The 21,705-nt window shown below is 35.9% G+C and overlaps 1 protein-coding gene across 3 annotated transcripts in view; it reads left to right on the top strand.

Moving 5' to 3' along the window:
- Nucleotides 1–21,705, top strand: part of LOC149795338 (uncharacterized) — a 252,889-nt gene that overhangs the window by 84,986 nt on the left and 146,198 nt on the right. For all 3 annotated transcript variants that reach the window (XR_016422309.1, XM_089965109.1, XM_089965108.1), the window contains exons 11-12: nucleotides 6,924–7,004; nucleotides 16,324–16,434. Coding sequence is in view for 2 of the 3 variants with exons in the window: in XM_089965109.1 (XP_089821235.1) it covers nucleotides 6,924–7,004; nucleotides 16,324–16,434 (192 nt within the window). In the remaining variant the exon portion in view is untranslated. The remainder of the gene's footprint in view (nucleotides 1–6,923; nucleotides 7,005–16,323; nucleotides 16,435–21,705) is intronic.

The following is a 21,705-nucleotide window of genomic DNA, read 5'->3' as shown; positions in this document are numbered from 1 at the left end:
GGCCGACCAGTCCTAACACTAACCTCGTAATGCTGAGCGCCAAGCGAGGCAGCTGTTAGTATCATTTTTGTAAGTCTATGGTATGACTTGGCCGGGGATCGAACCCACGATCTCGCGCATCCGATGCGGACGCTCTAACCACTAGGCCACCGGAGCGGTCTAATTTAAGTTAAAGCTTAGTTAAATTCTTTGTATTCTGTATCAGTTAGCAGAGTTATGGTCCCTCATTGCCTACTTTGGATTCTGTACAGTGACTATCTTATTGGATTCTAACAAATTTAGTGGCTGCATGATATTAATCAGACCTTGTAAACTTTGTTTGTCATTGTTAGTTAGCTACAAATTAAGCATGCTGCATCCTCTTTTAGCAGAGTTATGTCCCCTTATTATTGGATTCACCCACTGTCCTTTCTGCACAATAACTATCATGATATGCAACATTTTCTTGATGACATCATGATTTATCTTCGTTGAATTTTAAGTATTCAGTCTGCATCATACCTCCTCATCATTTAGTGGCGGTATGGTCCCTGATTGTTGGACCCATCCACCTTTGTGGCCACACAGTAATTCTCTTAGATATCATTGGATTCTGAGAAAATATTACATGCTGCATTACAGTGATATAATGAAAGCAAAATTATTTTTATCAATTTCCTATTATATTGTACAGAGGACATATGGTGAATGAACATTAGACACACATTTTGTATGAGATCTCATCTATATTTGATCAGGAGGTTCTTCCTTTCCTTTGCACCGTAATCAGACCTGCCAACTCTTACAATTTTGCCATAAGTCTTACAAAAATTACCTTAAAATACAGACTTAGGGTCTACTAGTAAAAACTACAGAAAAATGATCATTGCCGAAAAATCCGGATAATTGGTTCATCCATGTTTTGTTTGGATCCTGTTTCATCTTAGAATTAGTGAAATTAGTCAGGGAACCAGACTAACTTTACTGCAGCACCCCAAATGCTTTAAACTACACATATTTGTTCATGTGAAGCGTCTGCATGATCAAACTGTTGATTATAGAATTTTTAAAATGGCATCAAGAAAGCAATGCATGTTTAAGGACTCACAGTACTAATTCAGTTCCCATAGTAAACCTATGCAAACACCATGATATTAAAAATTTAATAACTTAAAATTTTTGAGTGCTCATGATCAGACCTATATTTATCAGTATAGATGAAACCTGGATGTCAGCTTCTTTGTGTTGAGGAACTTAAGGATATGAGCCATGTCATTTTCTGGACCTGCATGTGTTTGAAACACGTGCTTTCAATTCCGCACCAAAGAGTCAGGTACTAATTTTAGTAATGAGTGTTCCAAATTCACGACTGTTAAAGGACTGAAATTCCATCAATAAAACAATGTCTCTATTTTTTTTCACTTACAGCTAGGATAAGCTCTCAAAAGAATCTTTTTCCTAAAACATGACTTACATTATTAACCAGTCCTGGTCAGCCAAGCCCATATATACTCTATTTTAGGTTCACCCATTTCCAGGCTGGTTCCCATTTTTCCATATCATTAGTACCGTGTGTCCTTAAGACAAAAGGGAAAATAAGTTTCTAGAAAAGTGTTAATAATCAACACAGAAGAATAAACAGGAGTGTTCAGATTCTTGTGAATAAAAGCAGGAAAGGACACAATTATGTTTCTTGGACATAACATGCCAATTTGAGTATGTCTCATGGTGGGAGATATGATTGCCATCGTCATGTGAAATGGAAAAGAATTTCCAAAACCTATGTCAAGTTGAGAGATAGCAACAAGCCATTGAGTTGCATAGGGTTTGGAACAATTTGTGCAACTGTACTAGTGGTAAATAAAGTCTACGCATACTTTACAAACTTTTCAGTTGAACATAATGTTTATCATCGATGCATGACTTTTAATTACATTTTCCAGCTTTACAATAGCAGTTACTGATATTTTGTTACACCTTACTGAAAACTGGTCAATCTTACGGAAAAAAATAAATTGCCTTACTGAGATGGACTCATCATGGTTGGCAGGTCTGCTTAATTGACTTTATCCCTGATGTCACCTGGCCCCTTCATTTACAAAACTAAACTTCCCCATTTTCAGTTGTAAAGCAAGAGATACTGGTTCCTGGAATTTTCTTGTTAATTGTATTCCATTTAAGTGAATTAGCTGACTGTGTAATGATCCTTGACTATGTGTGCACAATGTATCAGGTGTCATCATGGAAACAGCAGAGTTTTGTCACTGAGATGTCTGGCTAATGCTGACCAAATAGTGTGATGAGGAAGTTGCAAAAGAAAATGTCAGAATTAAAGATTCCAGTTTATTTTCATCCTATATCTTGGACTATTCACAAATACTATGGTATAGTATTTTAATTTATACAATGTACAAATCAAGTTGGCATCATTGGATCTTGGCCAAATGCAGAGAGTATGCTCTCAAATTATCTTTTTTGGATTCAGTATAATGTTAGGAATTTAGCAAAAGAGCTTTTGAAAATTTGATGTCTGCCTGATATTTATTGTCATTAATTCTAACGTTAGAGGTGGTGTGAAATTTCAGCCTAAGAACAATGCACTTCTAATTAGTGCAAAAAAATACTCTGAGACTATGTTGGCATGTCAAGAAAGACACTTCTAGCATGAATCTTTTTACCAAATGTTTTCAGGAAGTCCTAATCTGTAAGATCTTCTCAGTTAAATACCAAAATTATTCCATTCGAAATATTTGCAGGTAAACTTTGTATTTGTGGTGATTTTATAGTGCTATCAGTCATGGTTAGTATTTATCCTTGATAATAGTAATTATCAACCCTAGACTGAGTCTTTGCAGTTATTCCATTTTTGTGGAATGTAATGCTATGTTGTCTTATTCACATTTGCTCAGTGATAGATTTCTTTATTAATTATAGGATATATTTCTTAGTCAACGTCCACAGACAATCATTTGTATGATTTTGTTTAATTCAGTACTTCATACAATATTGTTATCATGTACTAACCTATAATGTTTTACTCATGTTCGCTACTACTCTCTGTATGAATCCTGTATGTACTCATCCTTGAAGCCTTGTGCGTATTGTATTATAGCAGTAGATATTGTCTAGTTTTAATAGCATTTGTTGTCTAAAGATACCTCATCTTGTAAAGACTGTGCTATACATACATACATACATACATACATACATACATACATATATATCTATCTATATATATATAATCATCATCATCATTCATGGCTCAGTCTCAAGAGACCATGCGAATAGCACCCTTGGAGTGTCATCTGTCTCAGGGTTTTTGGCATGGTCTGTTGTGGCTGTGCAGGCCCATGCACGAGTAACAGTCCCTATTGCAGTTGGTGCTCACATACTGGGAAGTCTGAGTTGCTGGGGTTGCTGCCATGCTCTTCTTTCTCTCATGTTTCTCTGCTGACAGCTGGCCTCTTCTCTTGTCGGTGACTGCTATGCCCTTGCATACTGTCAGTCTCCAGGTGCCTTGGTCCTCGGCTAACACTTACCACCCACTGAGTGAAATGTTGCATGCCCTCATGCCCCTATTGCACACATCCTTGAAATGTAGTAAGGGGCGGCCAACTCTTCTGGTGCCAGTGACCAGCTGCCCATATAGGATGTCCATTGGCAGCCTCCCATCCTCCATCCGTTGGACATGTCCCAGCCATCAAAGGCATTTGCTCAGCAGAGATTACATGCTGGGGATACTTGCATGCTGCAGGATCTCGCTGTGTGCGATGTGGTCTTGCCAGCTGATTTTCAGGATGCATTTTAGGCACCATATATGGAAGGAGTTGAGCCAGCACTCTTGCCTCATGTAGGTGCTCCACGTCTCACTTCCATATAGAAGGGTGCTGAGAACGCAGGCCTGGTAGACTTGGATCTTGGTGTGCTCTGTCAGCGTGTTGTTTTCCCACACCCTCTTCGTTAGTCATGCCACGATGGTTTTTGCCTTTCCAAGCCTTCTGTCCAGCTCCACATCAAGTGAGAGAGTGTTGCTGATGGTTGACCCCAGGTAAGTAAAGTTGTTGACTGCTTCCAGGGTGACACTGTCAATTTTGATGGAAGGGGCAATGGTGGTATCTTGCACACAGGCGTTTGTCTTTTCCAGGCTGATGGTGTGCCCAAACTGCTTGCCTCCCATCGGACCTGGTGTGCAGATATACACCATCAGTGGACGAGTCGAAGGCATAGGACAGGAGCAGGCAGAAGAAGATCCCCAAAAGGGTTGGTGCCAGCATGCAGCCCTGCTTCACACTGCTGTTGATTGGGAAGAAGTCTGAGGAGGAGCCATCATACAGGACTGTTTCCTTCATATCGGCATGGAAAGAGATTATCATGCTGCAGAGTTTTGGGAGCAACCGATCTTACTGAGAAGTTCAAATGGACCTTTCCTGCTGACCAGGTTGCAGGCCTTGTTGAGGTTGATGAACATCATGTAGAGTGGCTGACCTTGCTCTCTGCTCTACTCTTGGAGTTGTCATAGGGAGAAGATCATGCCTGTTGTCGACCTGCCTGCTCTGAAACCACCCTGGGATTCCAGGTACACATGGTCTTGCCAGCAGCTGCAGCCTGTTGAGTATGATGTGGGTGTACACTTTGCCAATGATGCTCAGGAGCAAGAGCTCTCTGTATATATTACAGTCAGGTAGGCCATGGCTCATGGTTCGCACCTATGCTGGCATTAAATTTGCCGAGGAGGAATAGTGGCTCATCTTTGGGGCATCCTTTGATCTTTTCATCCAGCTGCCCATAGAACTGATCTTTTATGTCTTCCAAAGATGTGATAGTGTGGGGTGTAGACGCTGAGGATGTTGACAGGACCTGCAACAGTGGTAAGGCAGATGGACAAGAGACACTCATTGCCCCCTGAGGGAGGCTAAACCGAGGCCAGGAGGGTGTTTTTGATGGTGAAATCCACTCTGTGCTGGTGGGGCTCCTCATGTTCTCGACCCTTCCTGAAGAAAATGTTGTTTTCCTCTCACAGGGAGCCGCTAGAGGCAAGCCTGGTTTCCTGGAGGGCAGCTATGCTGATATTTAGTCTGGTGAGCTCTTTATCGATAATGGCTGTCTTCCTGGTGTCGTCCACCTCCCTAAGGTCATCAGAGATGCCTGTGCATGTGGTGCGCATGTTCCAGCTTGCGAATTGAAGAGCTGGAGTCTTCTTTCTTGGTTTCTTGTTTCTTTTGTCTGGTGTGGAATTTCCATCTGCTTGTCATGCTGAGCAACACACTCAGCTCCAGACACCCATTGGAGCAGGCAGACAGTGGTGGGTCAACACCTTACTGACTGGGGGCTGTATATATATATATATATATATATATATATATATATATATATATATATATATATATATATATATATATATAGTATGTATGTTGTATCAATGATATACAAGATGCATAAATTTTTTATTAAAAGGAAACAAGGCTTGCCCAGTTTCCTTTTGATAAAAAATGTATACGAGTGGTATATCATTGATACACTGTACGTACTCAGCTAGCTAGTACATATATTTTATTTATATCACATACAAATACATATATTTGCCCTTTGAACGTAGTTAAGATTTATTACAGGCAGCTGTATATTGACTAAATGAATGAACCCCTCACATCCCGAGTATGTCCGCTACAAAATGTAGTTCTATGCCTTTTGTGGTTATTCACAATCACCTTTGTATATTGATAAGTTGATTGTTTTCTTTTTTTAGTTTATATTTTTCTTCACATTGATGAAATCAATATAATACACACTTGTTATTTAAATATAAATGATGGTTTTAATGATGAAAGTTGAGTACTACAGACACTTCGTTAGCTACGCTGTTCACATGAGCGCTTAGCTATTCACGTACTGGCACATGAAAATTAATATGGAAAAGAAACTAAGCAAAATGACAAACTAATATGAGGTAATTAAAATATTTTAATATATTTACAGTTGATCTAAGTCATTATTCTGCTTTAGTAACAGTACCACTAACAATAAACTCTCTCTCTCTCTCTCTCTCTCTCTCTCTCTCTCTCTCTCTCTCATATCCTTTGGCCAGTTTGACTTAACTTTTACCATCATTCATAAGTCCAGATACATCGTGGGATGACACAAATGAAAATTCTCTATGCTCAACATTTCATATATTTTAGCCCGTATCCAGAGAGAGAGAGAGAGAGAGAGTGGCCTTTGGATATTTTCATATTTAATTAATAATAATTGATTTTTAAAACATTATAATAGGTTTAAGAAACAATAACAACAAAACATCACAGTTACATGTGTACCACATGACCAAGAAATTTAGAGTATAATGTTGACATGGTTTGCAACTTTGTATCATTGATAAATACTGTAGAGAAATCCCAAGGAAGGTGCACACATACCATTACAACGAACCATATTCTTGTAGGTTACTTGGTGTAATTTATATTTCAAGGTTTTAATCCAGACCAAATTTCTTTTCTCTCTCACTACACATTTCTATGTAGTTTGTCGATTATGCATGAGAGGGGAAGGGGAAGAGAAAACAGAAAGGAACTGCAATGAAAATGTGTTCCATATTAAATTCATTTAAAAAATTGGGATTATTAATAATTTTTATCATTATTTTCATACATCACTAATGGTTAATGTGTGGAGATTGATCATTGATCTAGAATTAACTGCATACGTTCGTGAGAATGTTCATATATGCATATTATTGTGCCTTTGGCAGATCATAATTTGATATGCCGATAGTATTGATATATCAAATTGCTTTATACCAACACTTTAAATGCCATGTTATTTTTAATGTATGTGAGCCTCAAGGAAAATTGGTCAGTTGACCAAATGAGCTTCTTCTTTAAATAAAGTCATTATTATTATTATTGATGCTTTTAAAAAATACTCATTCAGTGTCTTGCATATTTCAGGCCATGATGTCTAAATTGCACCAAAAGCAAGAGGCAGAAAAGAGGGAAGCAAAAAACAGCATACAAGGTGTACCAATAAAGGTAGATAACACTTATCAACTTGTGACAGTAATATGAAATATAACCCAAGTAGGAGTGAATCAATACAGTTTTGGTTTAGATCAATATAATTGACGATACACATACTACATTACTGACACACAAATGAACTCTTGGTCTTTTCGTCTTTAAATGGGCTCTCGGTGGTAGGCTGGTCACCGTTGTTTTGTATTTGTAGACATATTGGTTGTATTTCTAGATTACAGACAAACATGGCCTTTTTATCTGTTCATTCTCATCCTAGACAAGATAACTTACAAAACAGACTATCTGTTAGGTGTCATGGATTATTATTCAACATATTCTACCATTACAGGCTACTTCATTTGATCAGATACAGGTCTCATCTTGGTCACCAATTCCTTTGTTTTGTACTGAATGAATGCTATTAAAACATGTTATTTAAACATTTTAAAAAACATTTTATTACCAATTTCATGTCTTCACTTAAACTTTGGAAAACTTGATGGTGTTATCTTCTAAAGAGAAGAAATAGTGTTGTTGTTGTTGTTGTTGTTGTGGAGTTTAATGCCATTTTTCAGCACACGATAGGCTATACATGGCGGCCAGTAATGGTGGAGGGAGAACCTGGGAAAACCCTGGAAAGAACCACCAACCCACGAGAAGCTACCAGCAAGCTTTCTCACATACCCACACTGGCTGAATCTGAGACTTGAACTGGCACAGACAGAGGTGAGATGGCAGTGATCCGTAACGGAGAGTGCTTTAGACCACTCAGCCACTTGGGGCCCCAAGAAATAGTGTAATTTCTCATGCAAGAAAAATATTATCAAGACTAAGTATGGGTGTAGAACAACCAAATTCTTCACAATGTTCTTCTGACAGATGCAAAACAAATGCCATGGACACAGATACTCATTCTCTGAGTGAAAAAAGAAATTATTAAAAACACCCACTCCTATCTGCATATTTACAAGGTGACTATAACTTGTGCAGTTTGGAATATGCCCCATTGCTGATTCTGTGTTAATTTTATGAATTTATAACTTTTCTTGTCAGCATGTTCAGTCACTGATTACATATGTCAGCATAAAAGTACACATTTCAAACTCTGTGTATGATTTAAGTAAGTACTTACTTTAGATATAATTTAATAGCCACTTTTGCATGAAGTTTCCTAGGTACTTTTTATCTTCTGTTTCTATTGAGTTTGGATGCCAATACTTTTGCATGAAGTTTCCTAGGTACTTTGTATCTTTCTATTTCTACTGAGTTTGGATGCCAATACGTTTGGTGTGTCACCCATTGAATAAGCTACAGTTCTGATTTGGTGGTTATTGTTTTCTGATCTTGAACAATAACCAGCAGTCAGAATTGAATGTAACATATTTCACAGCTTGACATGCAGGAAAGTGTTGCCTTCATATCCAGTACGAGTGGACAAGATGTGAAGCAACAATGAAACTTTGCATAACAGTGGTTATTAAATGATCAGATAAGTAATAATAATAAATAATAATAACTGAAACATGGGGAACAAATTTGGAATGTCATTTATGTTGATACATATTATTAGTGGCTCAGGATACAAACAAGATAAAATAATCAACATGGAATTGGCAAAGTAAGAAGGGCAGATTTCAAACCATGTGAGTTAGTCACCTTTTGTTTGATAATTTGTAGAAGGTGATGGGTGTTGTCAATAGTTTTTTTGTTAATGACATAGCTAACTACCGTATTTACCACATGTGTTGGGACATGAAAAAAAACATCATGTAACCTACATCATGTGTCCCAAGACTTAGGGAATGAAATAAATTGTGTTCAATTTGCACACCCTGCCACAACCGGCCACACCACATGCTACAATAAAATAGCTAAATAAATTGCTTATTTGATAATAAAATGAAAGAAACAAACCTTGTACTGTTATCATTTATTCACTTTTTTGGTCAACATTAGCATTTTATTAATTGAAAAATATATCCATGAACTCCATGTAAGTCGTGCATGCATCCATAGTATTATCACTTTCATCAGACAACACAACACAATGGTCATTGACGTGAATATTGAGAAAAGAATCATGTTTGGTTGTCCTCAAAGGTTTGAATTTTATGAGTATGAAAACTGGATCCTGCAAAATCACATATGAATGAGAGAAGGAGAGTGAGAATTATTAACCCCATTGCTTGAAAGCACCTGCCATTCATGCATGACACAGTGTAAGGTACAAAATAACCAAGAGTGTATTATATCCAGGGTAACAATATGACAATATCTCGCAAACTAAAATCATTATTAGAAATACATTCACTGTGAATTCAGCATGCCCGAATTAAAACAAAAATGGATTAAACACCAAATTACACCCAAGTGGATTACCCCTGAGATCAGTGAGGCTATGCACCTAAGAGATAATTTCCAAAAGAAAAAAGACATGAAAAACTATAGAAAGTGGAGGAATAAAACTAAACACCTGATAGATAAGGCAAAAGAGAACTACTGTAAACCAGCTATTGATGAAAGTAAGAGTACCAAGACATTGTGGAAGCATCTAAAGAAGCTGATCCACCCAGGAACAGTTGTCTTCCCCCTAGACTTAAGCAAAATGATGATACAGCAACATCTGTACAAGACAATGATTGTGGAAATGTTCAACAATTTCTTCATAAGCATCTCCAGTAATAGTATTCAGAACCAGACTAACATCCCAATTGAACTTGATGCTCTTCTGTCATTTATAAGAGCTAAAATTCCTGATGATAATTATTTTTCAATAGCTAATGTTAGTGAAGCTGATGTTTTTAATATGCTAATTAAGGTGAATATTAATAAATCCTCTGGATTGGATGGGATTGGTCCACAAATTCTTAAAATTGCTGCACCAGTAATAACAGTTATTAATGCATATCATAAACTTAAGTATAATGAGTGGTAATTTTCCAGAAATACTGAAATGTGCAAAGGTTCCACCTATCTTTAAGAAAGGTGAAAAAGAGAATCCAGGGAATTACGGACCAATATCAGTTCTACCTGTATTGTCAAAAGTATTTGAAAAGCATATAGCCATTCAGGTCTGTACATTTTTTGAAACATACTCTCTATTTCATAAAGCACAATCAGGATTTAGAAAGTACCACTCATGCCAAACAGAACTTACCAAATTAATTGATCTTTGGCTGAAGGAAATGGATAATGGACATATGACTGAGATTGTTTTCCTTGACTTTAAGAAAGCCTTTGGTCTTGTTACTCATGAAATTCTGCTGCAAAAGTTGAACTGTTACAGGTTCAACAATCCTTTAAACTGGTTTAGATGATACCTAAACCAAAGTCTCAACAAGAAAGCATTGGCAATATTAGCTCTCAAACTCACACAATTCATTCAGGGGTCCCTCAAGGCTCAGTTTTGGCCCTTCTCCTCTTCCTTATCTAAATCAATGATTTACCATTAAATGATGAATCCACATATACAGATTTGTTTGCAGATGATGCAACCTTGTATATATCTAGTTCTAATACTGAAGTTATCCAAATGAGATTAAACTCAGACCTTATTATAGTCTAAAACTGGGCACAACCAAATAGGATGGTAATTAATGAAGGTAAAAGAAAATGTATGATTTTAGGGACATCACAAAAGCTACACAAGTTAGGGAACCCAGAACCAGCTCTTGCAATAAATAATCATCCATTAGAAAATGTCAAACATGAAAAGCTTGTAGGTGTGACCGTAGATAATAATTTATTATGGAATGACCATATTGATAAGCTTTGTAAAACACTGTCATCCAAAATTGCCCTACTCAGCAGAATCAAGAAATATTTACATATGGAAACTCGAAATCTATACTACAAGTCATATATTTTTCCAACAATGGATTATTGTTCAAATGTATGGGGAAACTGTACTAAATCTGAGCTTGACAGGATTTATAACTTCAGAAACAAGCATCACGCATAATTTTAGATGCATCTGTTGATCATCCCTCAAAAGCATTATTTACAGGACTCAAATGGTTCACAATATATGACAGGATAGATTTTCACAAGGCAGTTCTTTTATATAAATGTCTACATGGAACTGCGCCAGAGTATCTTCAGGACTTATTCAGGCCTTTTTCAACACAATACCAGTTGAGATCAATATCACATGGAAACCTTCTAGCACCAAAACCAAGAACAGAGCAATTTAAAAAGAGCTTCCAATACTCTGGTATAGTTCTATGGAACAATTAGCTTCCATTGTAAAATCTGCTGAAAATATTAGATTATTTAAGAAGAGATATCATGAGCATGTATGTGCTTCTAATAGATAATGGAATTTAGTATTTTAATACTAAACATGTTAAAATAAACAGTAATTATTGCCATCTTCATATAATGTGCATTGTGCTGTCCTTAAGAGGGCCTCAAGGGAGAATAGTTCTTGACTAATGAGTCACCCTCTATAAATAAAACATTATTATTATTATTATTATTATTATTGTGAGTACAAATGACAATCTTTTTGATTCCATGGGTTACAAAAAGTATTATTAAAGCAAGCAAATGCTGTGTATACTATTTACACTAAAGATCTCTAAACCTGTTTGTGTCAATTATGACTACAGATGGCATATAAATAGAAGCCCAGGTGTTGAATAAACACACATTGTAACATCCATAAACTCATTGTTTTAACTTACCAGTAGGATACCAAATACAAAGGTTAACTTATTACAGAGCAGGCTGACCCGGAAGAAGACTTTGGATTCCTTTTAGCGTGGAGATTTCTTAAAACTATACATGTGTATACAAAGTCGGCTGACATGGGGTAGCCAACTTTGATTTCTTTCTACCGGTTTTTACTGGGATTTTGAAAATAAATAGAAACAATGGAACACTTTCAAATGATAACTTCTCACTCATTTATACAAAAAGTGAATCCTTGCAGTCATTGTTATCGCGTACATAGCATATATAAAGGGGAATCAAAATATTAAAAACAAAAACCATATTATAGATCTCCGCTATTATGGATAAGTTTTGTAGTGCAATACTCAAGTAGTGAAGAGGCCTTATCTCGTGCATGGAAACAAAATGTGTTGCCTAAAGCTTCACCTAAGAAGCCCATAGGTCAAGCAAAAATGGGTGCTAGAGTGTGATGTAAAAGAAAATGAACCAGCTGCAAAAAGACACGAAATTGGAGACCCCAGTCAGGAGAGAGATGATGCCTATGAACTGATGAGGTACAAGTGTTTTACATTAAAGCAAAAAGAGAAAGTTGTAAATTTCTCAAAATTGCATGGAATTCGAGTAACAGCAAGACATTTCAAAATCCCGAAATCAACCATTGCAGATTGGTCAAAAATAGATTTTTGTCAGCAGCTGAATAAATGGGGACATTTAGCAAGGAGTGGGAGGACCAGTATCATATGGCAATGAGTTAGATGAAAAAATTGCAATGAGGGTTCTTGTCCAATGTGATCTGCAGATCCCTGTTAGTGTGGACACTATATGTGTCTAAGATGAATACAGTGTGACCCCGCGAATTTGGATATAACGCGGTCATGGTGTGGCTCCCAAAATTTCATATACATGTATTTTTCTTGTACACAAAAAAATCTTTCTTAAAAGTACAAAAAAACGTAAAAACTTTATCATTTTGGAGAAGAGATCACATATGAATAATACAAGATGATCGTAGCTTGGCTCCTGAAATTTTGTATGTATTTTTCTCGTACATGAATAAGTAGTTTTTTCTTCTTAAAAGTACGAACAATAACTCATAAAAAGTTTATTCTGTGATCGCGTAGGTCTTTGCCAATGTCGCAAATTTGGATTGTTTTTCCTTATTGCCGGCAAAACATACCATGTGACGATTTTTTAAAATTTTATTAGCGACGTTGTTGGCTGTTTAAACTTTTATATACAACCATTGGTTTGGAGTGCAGAAAGGAAGCTGCAAACTGGTTATAAAATGCACTGAAATGTATCTATTGTTACATAAACAAATTCTTTGTCCATATTGACAAACCATTTAAACAGTGCATTGTTATATCATAATCCGCTTATCATGACATCTAGCATGAGTAATGTATGCTGTGAAATATCCACTTTTTTGTTGTTGACATTAATGGTAATGGAGATCAACCGGATGAGGTATTATCTCATAATCTATCTTTCATCGGATTTTTGGCCGCTCGCAAGTAATTAATATATTTACAAAGACTGACATTTGTATGTGGATGGTAAGTAAAATTCCTCTTCTTTTCACTCAGAATAAAATCCTTCAGAAGTCTCAAATTTTCTGTAATAATCCCTGTTATCAAACCAGAACACCTGCGTCTCTATCGCCCGTTAACCCTTTGTTAATTTTCAGATGCATGCGTGAAAGGCAGCATCACGCTTCTACCACAAATGTAAAAATTGTTTTTTAAAATATACATCCTACTTATTGGTTTATTCAGTAGGCATGGAGGGACAGTAACTAGAATAGTCCAAATGACGGCCAATTTCTTTTTAAAAATGTACCCAGATAAAACAGTTTGCTGAAATTTCAAAGGAAACAGATTACCTTTGAAGCACCGATTGGTATGAAAACGTACTCAGCAAATGGAGAAAAAAAATCTGTCTCAATCATGCAATACAATTATTTGATGTTACTGCCGCAATAAGAAATGGACATTTGTTTGGTTTTCCAAGGCTGTTCTTTAGCGGTGACTTCAATAATGCATGAACCCTTCATCAAAGAAAGCCAACTACAATCTTTCAATTAAAACAAAGAACTTTTCATCAAAGGAAGTCAGTACCAGACTTCAATGAAAGTGATGGAATCTGATGGATTTTTGCATTTTCCAGTGTGACTGGAACACGTTAACAGTGCCGTGAAAGTTCTCTTTTTGTAGGGAAAAAGTTTATGCTTACGAACGCTACCAATGGCAACTTAAAACGCAAACTTGTACCGACTTGGGACATACTGAAAAGTAAATGTGCTTCATCATTCATTACATGATTGTGCTACATTTTCCCACTGAATTAAGACCAATATGACCTGTGACAAAATTATTGAATATTTTTAAGCTGTGTGTGTGCATATTTTCAATGGAATCACTTGTATTGTGGATTCAATGTATATGATGAGGTTTGCAGGTGAGTACACGGTGTTGATACTCTTCATGCTATACATTAGTCTTGTATATATAAACAGTATTCACGTATATGTACCAATTCATGGTTCTCTAAAATAAAGTAAACTATTATATATGACTTCTCTGTTTTCACTACAGGTGTATTTCTCATTTAATATGCATCGATTTAAGATGGTAACTGTGCCGATGAAGCATGTATTTTACCGCCCGCATTTATTACCTACACCCTTTCCCCACATTTGTTGTGGGTACATGCATAATTTTCTTCAGCTAACTGACCTGGTTGCTTATAACACGGTTCGGGCTATAACGCGGTCGGGTTCTATGGCTCCCAACTACCGTGTTATAGCGGGGTCGCACTGTACTCATTTTAAAGAATAAAATGGATAAGAACTAATAACTATTCATGTCTGCTGAAAATTAAAGGAATCACTGCTTGAATGCATATAAATATCAACATGGACAAAATATGATGCATAAATATTTTGATTAATTATTTCACCCCTGGAACCAAGTCCCTGGCATAAATAGTTGAGTCATTGTTTTCTTGAATGCAAAAGCAATTGAGCTATAGAAACACAGCTGAGCTGTAGCAATTCAGTAACAAGTACTGGGAATATTTCAACTTTTATGAAATGAGGTTTATCATATTGCAACTCCATATCAGGATATGCACAACACAACTCATACTATGCATGGATTTGATAAACAAGATTCTGTACATGTTAAAATGATGGTCAGTTAAATATGGATGTTAACAGGCCCTAATTGGAATATACCTCATACATTTATTCAAATGTTGCTTGAATAAAAAGGGTCATTAATTCATCCATGACTAGTACATTGAATATATTGATCAGTCCCCAAAGTACCTGTGCCACACAGGATACCATACATTTAGGGCTGTTAGGTTTATGTTTTATTGATCTAAAATTATCAAACAGTTATGTATGCAAGATAGTTTAGAACACGGGTCTCAAACATGTGGCCTGCAGGCCCATGGAGTTATTTTGTATGGTCCATGATGACACTTGGAATTTCTGAAAAAAAGAATGATGCAAATATTTCTTCGCATCCAGCCACTTTTAATAAAACTATGATTGTTACATCATTTAGTTCTTGTTTTGTTTCCAACATTACAACTGGCTACCTTTTATATGAGTTACTTTTGCTGTATGAAAAGGTTTCAGTGATTAGGCCCTAGGGCCAATGTATTAGTCCTCATGTGGCCTGCATGGTGACTTGAGTTTGAGACCCTGGTTTAGAGGGTAAATTGTGAATGAAGACAAATGGCTGACAGAAGTATAAATCACACAATTTCCAGTCATCAAATATATCCTATTTCCTGAATATTAAATCACCATCTTTTTTTTGTTGTTGTTGCTAACAGAGCAAAGTAAGGGCTTGAGCAGCATTCTTCAACCAAGTTTTTCTGTGCTTCCAGGAGTTTTTCTTTGAGGCAGACACAATTTTTAAACCTTTTTATGATGAACTTTATATACTTACTTATAGAGTCCAGCTCCAAACTGCGCATCATGTGATGGCAGATCTGGGTCTGTGCAGTTTATCAAGAGTAATCATTTGAACAAGCAACACAGTCTTTGATCTGCTGGCACATTATGTGACAGCAGAGGGATGATGTTGTTTGTACTTGGACTCAGCTTATAAGTGAGTAATATAGTAATCACAAACCTGCAGAGAATACATCTAAATGATAAGTCATGAGTAACATGATTTAGATCATTACCATATGTGTAGTTTTAATAAGTCTTTATCAGTTTGCAATATCATGGGGACACAGTAAATCTGGAAATGGACCCACCCATTTTTTGTCCTGATGTAAGGGTTTTGTGTGTCTACATTTGCTTATGGATGCAGGCAAAAACTTCCTAATATCATCTGGGCTGCAATGATTGTTAGGTTTAACAGCTGTTTCAGGGAAAAATTTGCCACATTTTGAATAATTCAATGTAACTACTACCTGCAAAAGATAAATTCATGAGATTCATAAAATATTGTTAACATTTTGCAGGTAGAGGCTTGTAAAAATATAAAAGTACTTTGCTTAATACATGTAATATACATTGTTGAATTTTACATACAATTTATAATCCCTTTAAATTGTGACAGTGGCATGCAGTACTACAAATGAGTTTTTATGCAAGCACAACACTATCAAAGCTATTAAAACCAATATATTCCAGGAGCAAGCTGAAGTTTCTGAGCAGTTGGATCAGCAGCATCAGAAAGAAGAGGATGAGGAGACATATCGGTTCAAACTGAAGCAGGCTAAGAAAACAGAAGAATTAAGGAAGGTAACATGCCATAATCCTATGCACTATTGATTTGTTATACACAGTACAGATTAAGGAAGGTCACATGCCATAATCCTATGCACTGTTGATTTGTTATACACAGTACAGATTAAGGAAGGTCACATGCCATAATCCTATGCACTGTTGATTTGTTATACACAGTACAGATTAAGGAAGGTAACATGCCATAATCTGATGATGCACTGTTGATTTGTTATACACAGTACAGATTAAGGAAGGTAACATGCCATAATCCTATGCACTGTTGATTTGTTATACACAGTACAGACATACTTGTTACCCATGATTAATCCATAAGGTAATTCACAAATGTAATACTGTATTTCATGTAATTTTTCATATACAAAAAATAATTAATAATTTCAGTGTACAAAAAATTATATGTAAAATAAATAATTATCATTTGGTGGTACCAACCACGTATGAAAAATAAAGGGATCATACCTGAACAAGTTCTACAGAACACACGCTACTTGACAACCTAATGGTACAAACGTACAAAGTAAATTTTCTGTCTCATTCTGTTCTCAATGTGCATGCTTGTCTGCATTTATAGCATATGTAGCTGTTATGTTGTGTAACGTTGGCAAAATGATTAAGATGGTTTAAACATGTATTAGTCATGGGTATTATTTATTGGTAAATTGTACACAACAATATGAGTCCACATTGTTAAGAAATTAAGTGAAACTTGTATTTTTACAGCAACAATAATCTCATTATCAAATTGAATAAAAAATAAAGAACTTGAAATCACGCTTTAGTTATTGTGCTTGAGTGTGCACATGTGTGTGAAAGAGAGAGAAATGAAACAAAATTTTGTCAGTGTACAAGACTGTATTTATTCAGGGTGTTTTTTTTTCTTCTTCATAGCTTTTGCAAGGAGAAATACTATTTTCTGTTACCTGATGATTGTGATAAACCTCATGTATTCTTACCCTACTATATTCCATTATCAATAAACACAACTAAATCAACAATTCATTCTTGTTTTAATTACAATGTACATTATGTCACAACAACTGCATGGTTATGCAGTGTTATTTACATGTTAATTAAACATGCTTAGCGCTTTGGTTATCCTGTTGAAAGCAGATTGAAGTCAAGAATGGACAGAAGAGCACAAATCAGCGAGGCTGCCAGTAGAAATGAGGCTCTCTTTAGGGATATAAAAATCTGTCAGTGTGCTATCTAAGCCATTGTCCATACAGCAGATGCTATAAGGACAAGCAATCATATGCATTACTTGTTATTCAAACTCGCCAATAAAAATAATAGTGGGGTATATCATAGAATAGATTTGCAATAAAATGTTAATTATATCCAAGTCAAAACAGAACAAGCACTTAAAAGATAGCATATTTATATATTACAAATCAATTTACCGGAGTCCATGACTTTCAAATTTATGATGGAAAATGGCAAAGTTTTTATGTTTTATGTTTGTATGACTATAATGAAACAATAAGACAAGTTGATGAATGGTCTGTGGTCTTCACTTTAGCATGTACTGAGATGTAATTTTTGTTGGATAAAAAAACATCAAAGGGTTTCTTTACTCATTTTAAAATGCATGTGGTGTTTTGTTACAGTGATGGACCTAATAAGGAGAACACCAGTAGATACAGTAATGACAATAAGAGAGCTTATGCACATGGGATTCTGCAGGATTGTTTGGGGGGGGGTGTCAGGATTTTTAGCGGGGGGGGGGTCAGTCACAACTGGAAGAGGTAGTAAAGGAAGCAGTCTGAAACTGAAGCTAATATTTACAAAGCATTTTGAACTTTTTTCAGCATCAATCATTCTATTTTCTCACCAATAATTAGTTATTAATTTTTTAAAAAACAAAATGGCAATATGGTATTTTTGATCTCTTTTGCACAAGTAGATCTTCTTAGTAGAAATTTTATGTTCAGTAATTTAATGGATTTTTTTGAAAAGTACAGAGTGATATATACAAAAAATTATGATACATTTAAATAATTATTGTTTTGATAACTGGAATGTGTATGAAAAATTAAAGGGTACAAAAATATACATGAAATATGGTAATGTTGATATTGGTATTTGTAAACATTAGGACTTCACTTTATTGTATATGCTTATTATAGTCTGTTTTGTAGAGAGATGTTACCAATGCTTTTGCTACTTTCTGTCACAATTTTATATTCATGCTACAGTGTGGCATTTTTGAACAAATACAGTTTTTAATCTTTAATAGGCCCATGCATAATGATACCGCTATCTCTAATATTTAAAAGTTTTTGTAACTTTTTTTAATAAGAAAGCTTTTACCAATAATATTCTCCAGCTTTAGAACATGTACATGTACTAGGCATGCCCCCAGGGTCTAGAATAGGATAAATAGTTATTTTGCATGTTTGACCTTGTCTAGCACTCCTATGAGAAAAACTAGATTTCCAATAATGGGTCACATAATTTTATACTTGAAATGCTTTGATATGTTTCATGATATTTTGTTGACATTGGGGACAATAATCTGGTGGTGGTGGTGGGAGTTCACTTCAGAAACATCCTGACACTAGATTTGTCCAAAACCAATTTGGTATGCCTCATCAATAATATTAGTGATGATATATTCCAGTGTTGGATCATGGTCTAGTTTTTGGTAGAACCTAACGTCACTTAGTTGCCTACTTGCTTCACTAATGTTGTCTTCCCTATTCATAACGACCACAGCGGAACCCTTATCTGCAGGCTTAATTATGATGTCTGTTCTGCTTTTCAGTGAGTGTAGGGCATCTGTTTCTTCTTTTGTCAGATTCAAGTATCTGTTAGTATGGTTGATGTGTCTGGAAGTGTCATTTTCAGCTGAGTTGATAAAGGACTCTAGATTTGGAATTGAACTTTTTGGTGGAATATGCAAAAACCACCACTAATATTATTGACGAGGTGTACCAAATTGGGCACATAGACCAGCAAATGAGAAGCTACTTAAGCCCAGAAAACCCAAGGGCAGGTAGATTTTATCTTCTACCTAAAATCCACAAACAAGGAAACCCAGGCAGACCTATAATCTTTGGTAATGGGCATCGCACAGAAAGGATATCAGAATATTTGTATCATTTTATGAGACCACATGTCCACAGATTACCATCATATCTTCAGGACATGACAGATTAACTCATGAAAAGCAAAGCAAGTGAACCATTACTGCCAGATACATTGCTTGTTTCCTGAGATGTCACATCATTGTATACTAACATACAGTACAACGAAGGGATACAGGTGTGTAGAGAAGCATGGGAAACTAGAACTGTAGACAATCCACCCACGCGCTTCCTAGTCCAGCTCCTGGAGCTTGTCCTAAAACTAAGTAACTTTGAATTTAATGAAGAAAACTACCTCCAAATGAATGGAACTGCAATGGGTACAAAAATGGCCCCTTTGTATGCTAATATTTTTTATGGGAAAACTAAAGGGTCAACTTTTAGTATTGGTTGAACTTGCACCATACCAGTGGGTACGCTTTATCGATGATATAGAAATGAAGTGGCAACATGGAAGAGAAAGTCTGGATGATTTCATATCAAAGGCAAACAACTTCCATCCCTCAGTACAATTCACGGCAGAAGTCTCCAATTCAAACCACATCTTCCTGGACACAACAACCAGACTGGTAGAAAACAAACTCCATGCAGACATCTACTCCAAACCAACTGACAAGCACCAGTATCTCCTCCCAAGCAGCTGTCATCCAAAACACTGCATTAGGAACATCCCATAAAGCCAGGCACTGAAGATACGCAGAATTTGTTTCGACAATGAAACATTCCTACAAAGGTCTGATGAGCTGTCTAAACATTTAATTTACAAAGGCTATGACAAAGACCTGATTACAGAGGCAACCCATAGAGCTAAACAAATGAACCTCAGTGACCTACATGTACTAAAATATGGAAAGAAGGAAAAGGCTGATAGGATACCATTTATCCTGACCTACCATCCAGACAACCCCAAAGTAGGTAAAATCGTCGGGAAACACTGGCCCATCGTGGAATCGTCGGACACACTTGAGTTAATCCTCTCTAACAAACCTGTCGTCGCCTACTGGAGACCAAAAAACCTCAAGGACATCCTAGTCAGGGGGAAGCTAATGCCAATCACTAATCAAGACCACCCTAGTCAATCTGATCCCTGTGGCGATAAAAGGTGCAAAACCTGTCAACATATGATAGACCAGGACATTTTCTAGCGAAGTGACTAGAAGAAAATTAAACGTGGTCGAAACAAAACTTCCAAAAGAGAATGTCATTTATCTCATCACATGTAAGATCTGTAGTCTTCAGTATGTCGGAGAAGCCAAAAAGCTACACAGAAGGATCAACCTTCATAGATCTGATTGGATGACGAAGGAGTTGTACAGATGCCCAGTCGCAGAACACTTCTCCTCCCCTGGCCACACTTTCAGTGATATACCGGTAACACTTATAGCATTTGCTCACAACCCCAACTGGAGTTCCCAAACTAGGAAACAAAAGGAATCTTAGTGGATATGCTGCCTTAGAACATTGAAACCAAGCGGTTTAAACCAAGAAGACTAGAAAAAGACAACCATGCACAAATAAAATTATCGTTTGCAGCCAACATATTTTCTTTTAAATAATTCTCTAAATATGGTTAATAGCCTATGGCTACTATAACAATAAAATATCTGGGATATAATGTGTGCTTACATAAATTTACATAAAATTATAGATGTCATTATGGCTCATCAATTTCTAGGTCAATACAAATATTTTCGAGTATCAGCAACAAGCTGCAATAAACTAGTTGAAACATAATAAAGTTGAAAGGTTGAATTCCTGTAGAAAGAGCCATGTAAAGTTTCACAAACAGAACCGTTTTTCTGTATTATTTGTTTGTCTTGTCTATGTTTTGTATTTGCCTTTGAAAAAGACTCATTAAAGATTCAAAATCACTCAGGCTAGCTAGATACTAGTTTTGCACTGTTTGTTGTCAGTCTATTGCATTTATCTTAATCAATCCCTGACACACGTGATCCCTTGCTGAATCCAGTGCACTTGAAAGGATTGTTATTCGCCATATGATTTGTATTCTTTATATATATATATATATATATATATATATATATATATATATATATATATATATATATATATATATATATATATAGTTTTATTAGTCATAAAAACAGTCATGTGAGAGAAAATGTTACAGTCAACAAAATGTATACAAGACATTGACAAATCATTATAGATTTACAAT

This window comes from Sinohyriopsis cumingii, chromosome 7 (assembly GCF_028554795.1).
Source record: "Sinohyriopsis cumingii isolate HCF-2022 chromosome 7, ASM2855479v2, whole genome shotgun sequence".
Classification (NCBI taxonomy): Eukaryota; Metazoa; Mollusca; class Bivalvia; order Unionida; family Unionidae; genus Sinohyriopsis; species Sinohyriopsis cumingii.
The sequence above is the reverse complement of the archived record's forward strand: the minus strand, read 5'-3'. Positions and strand labels throughout refer to the sequence as shown.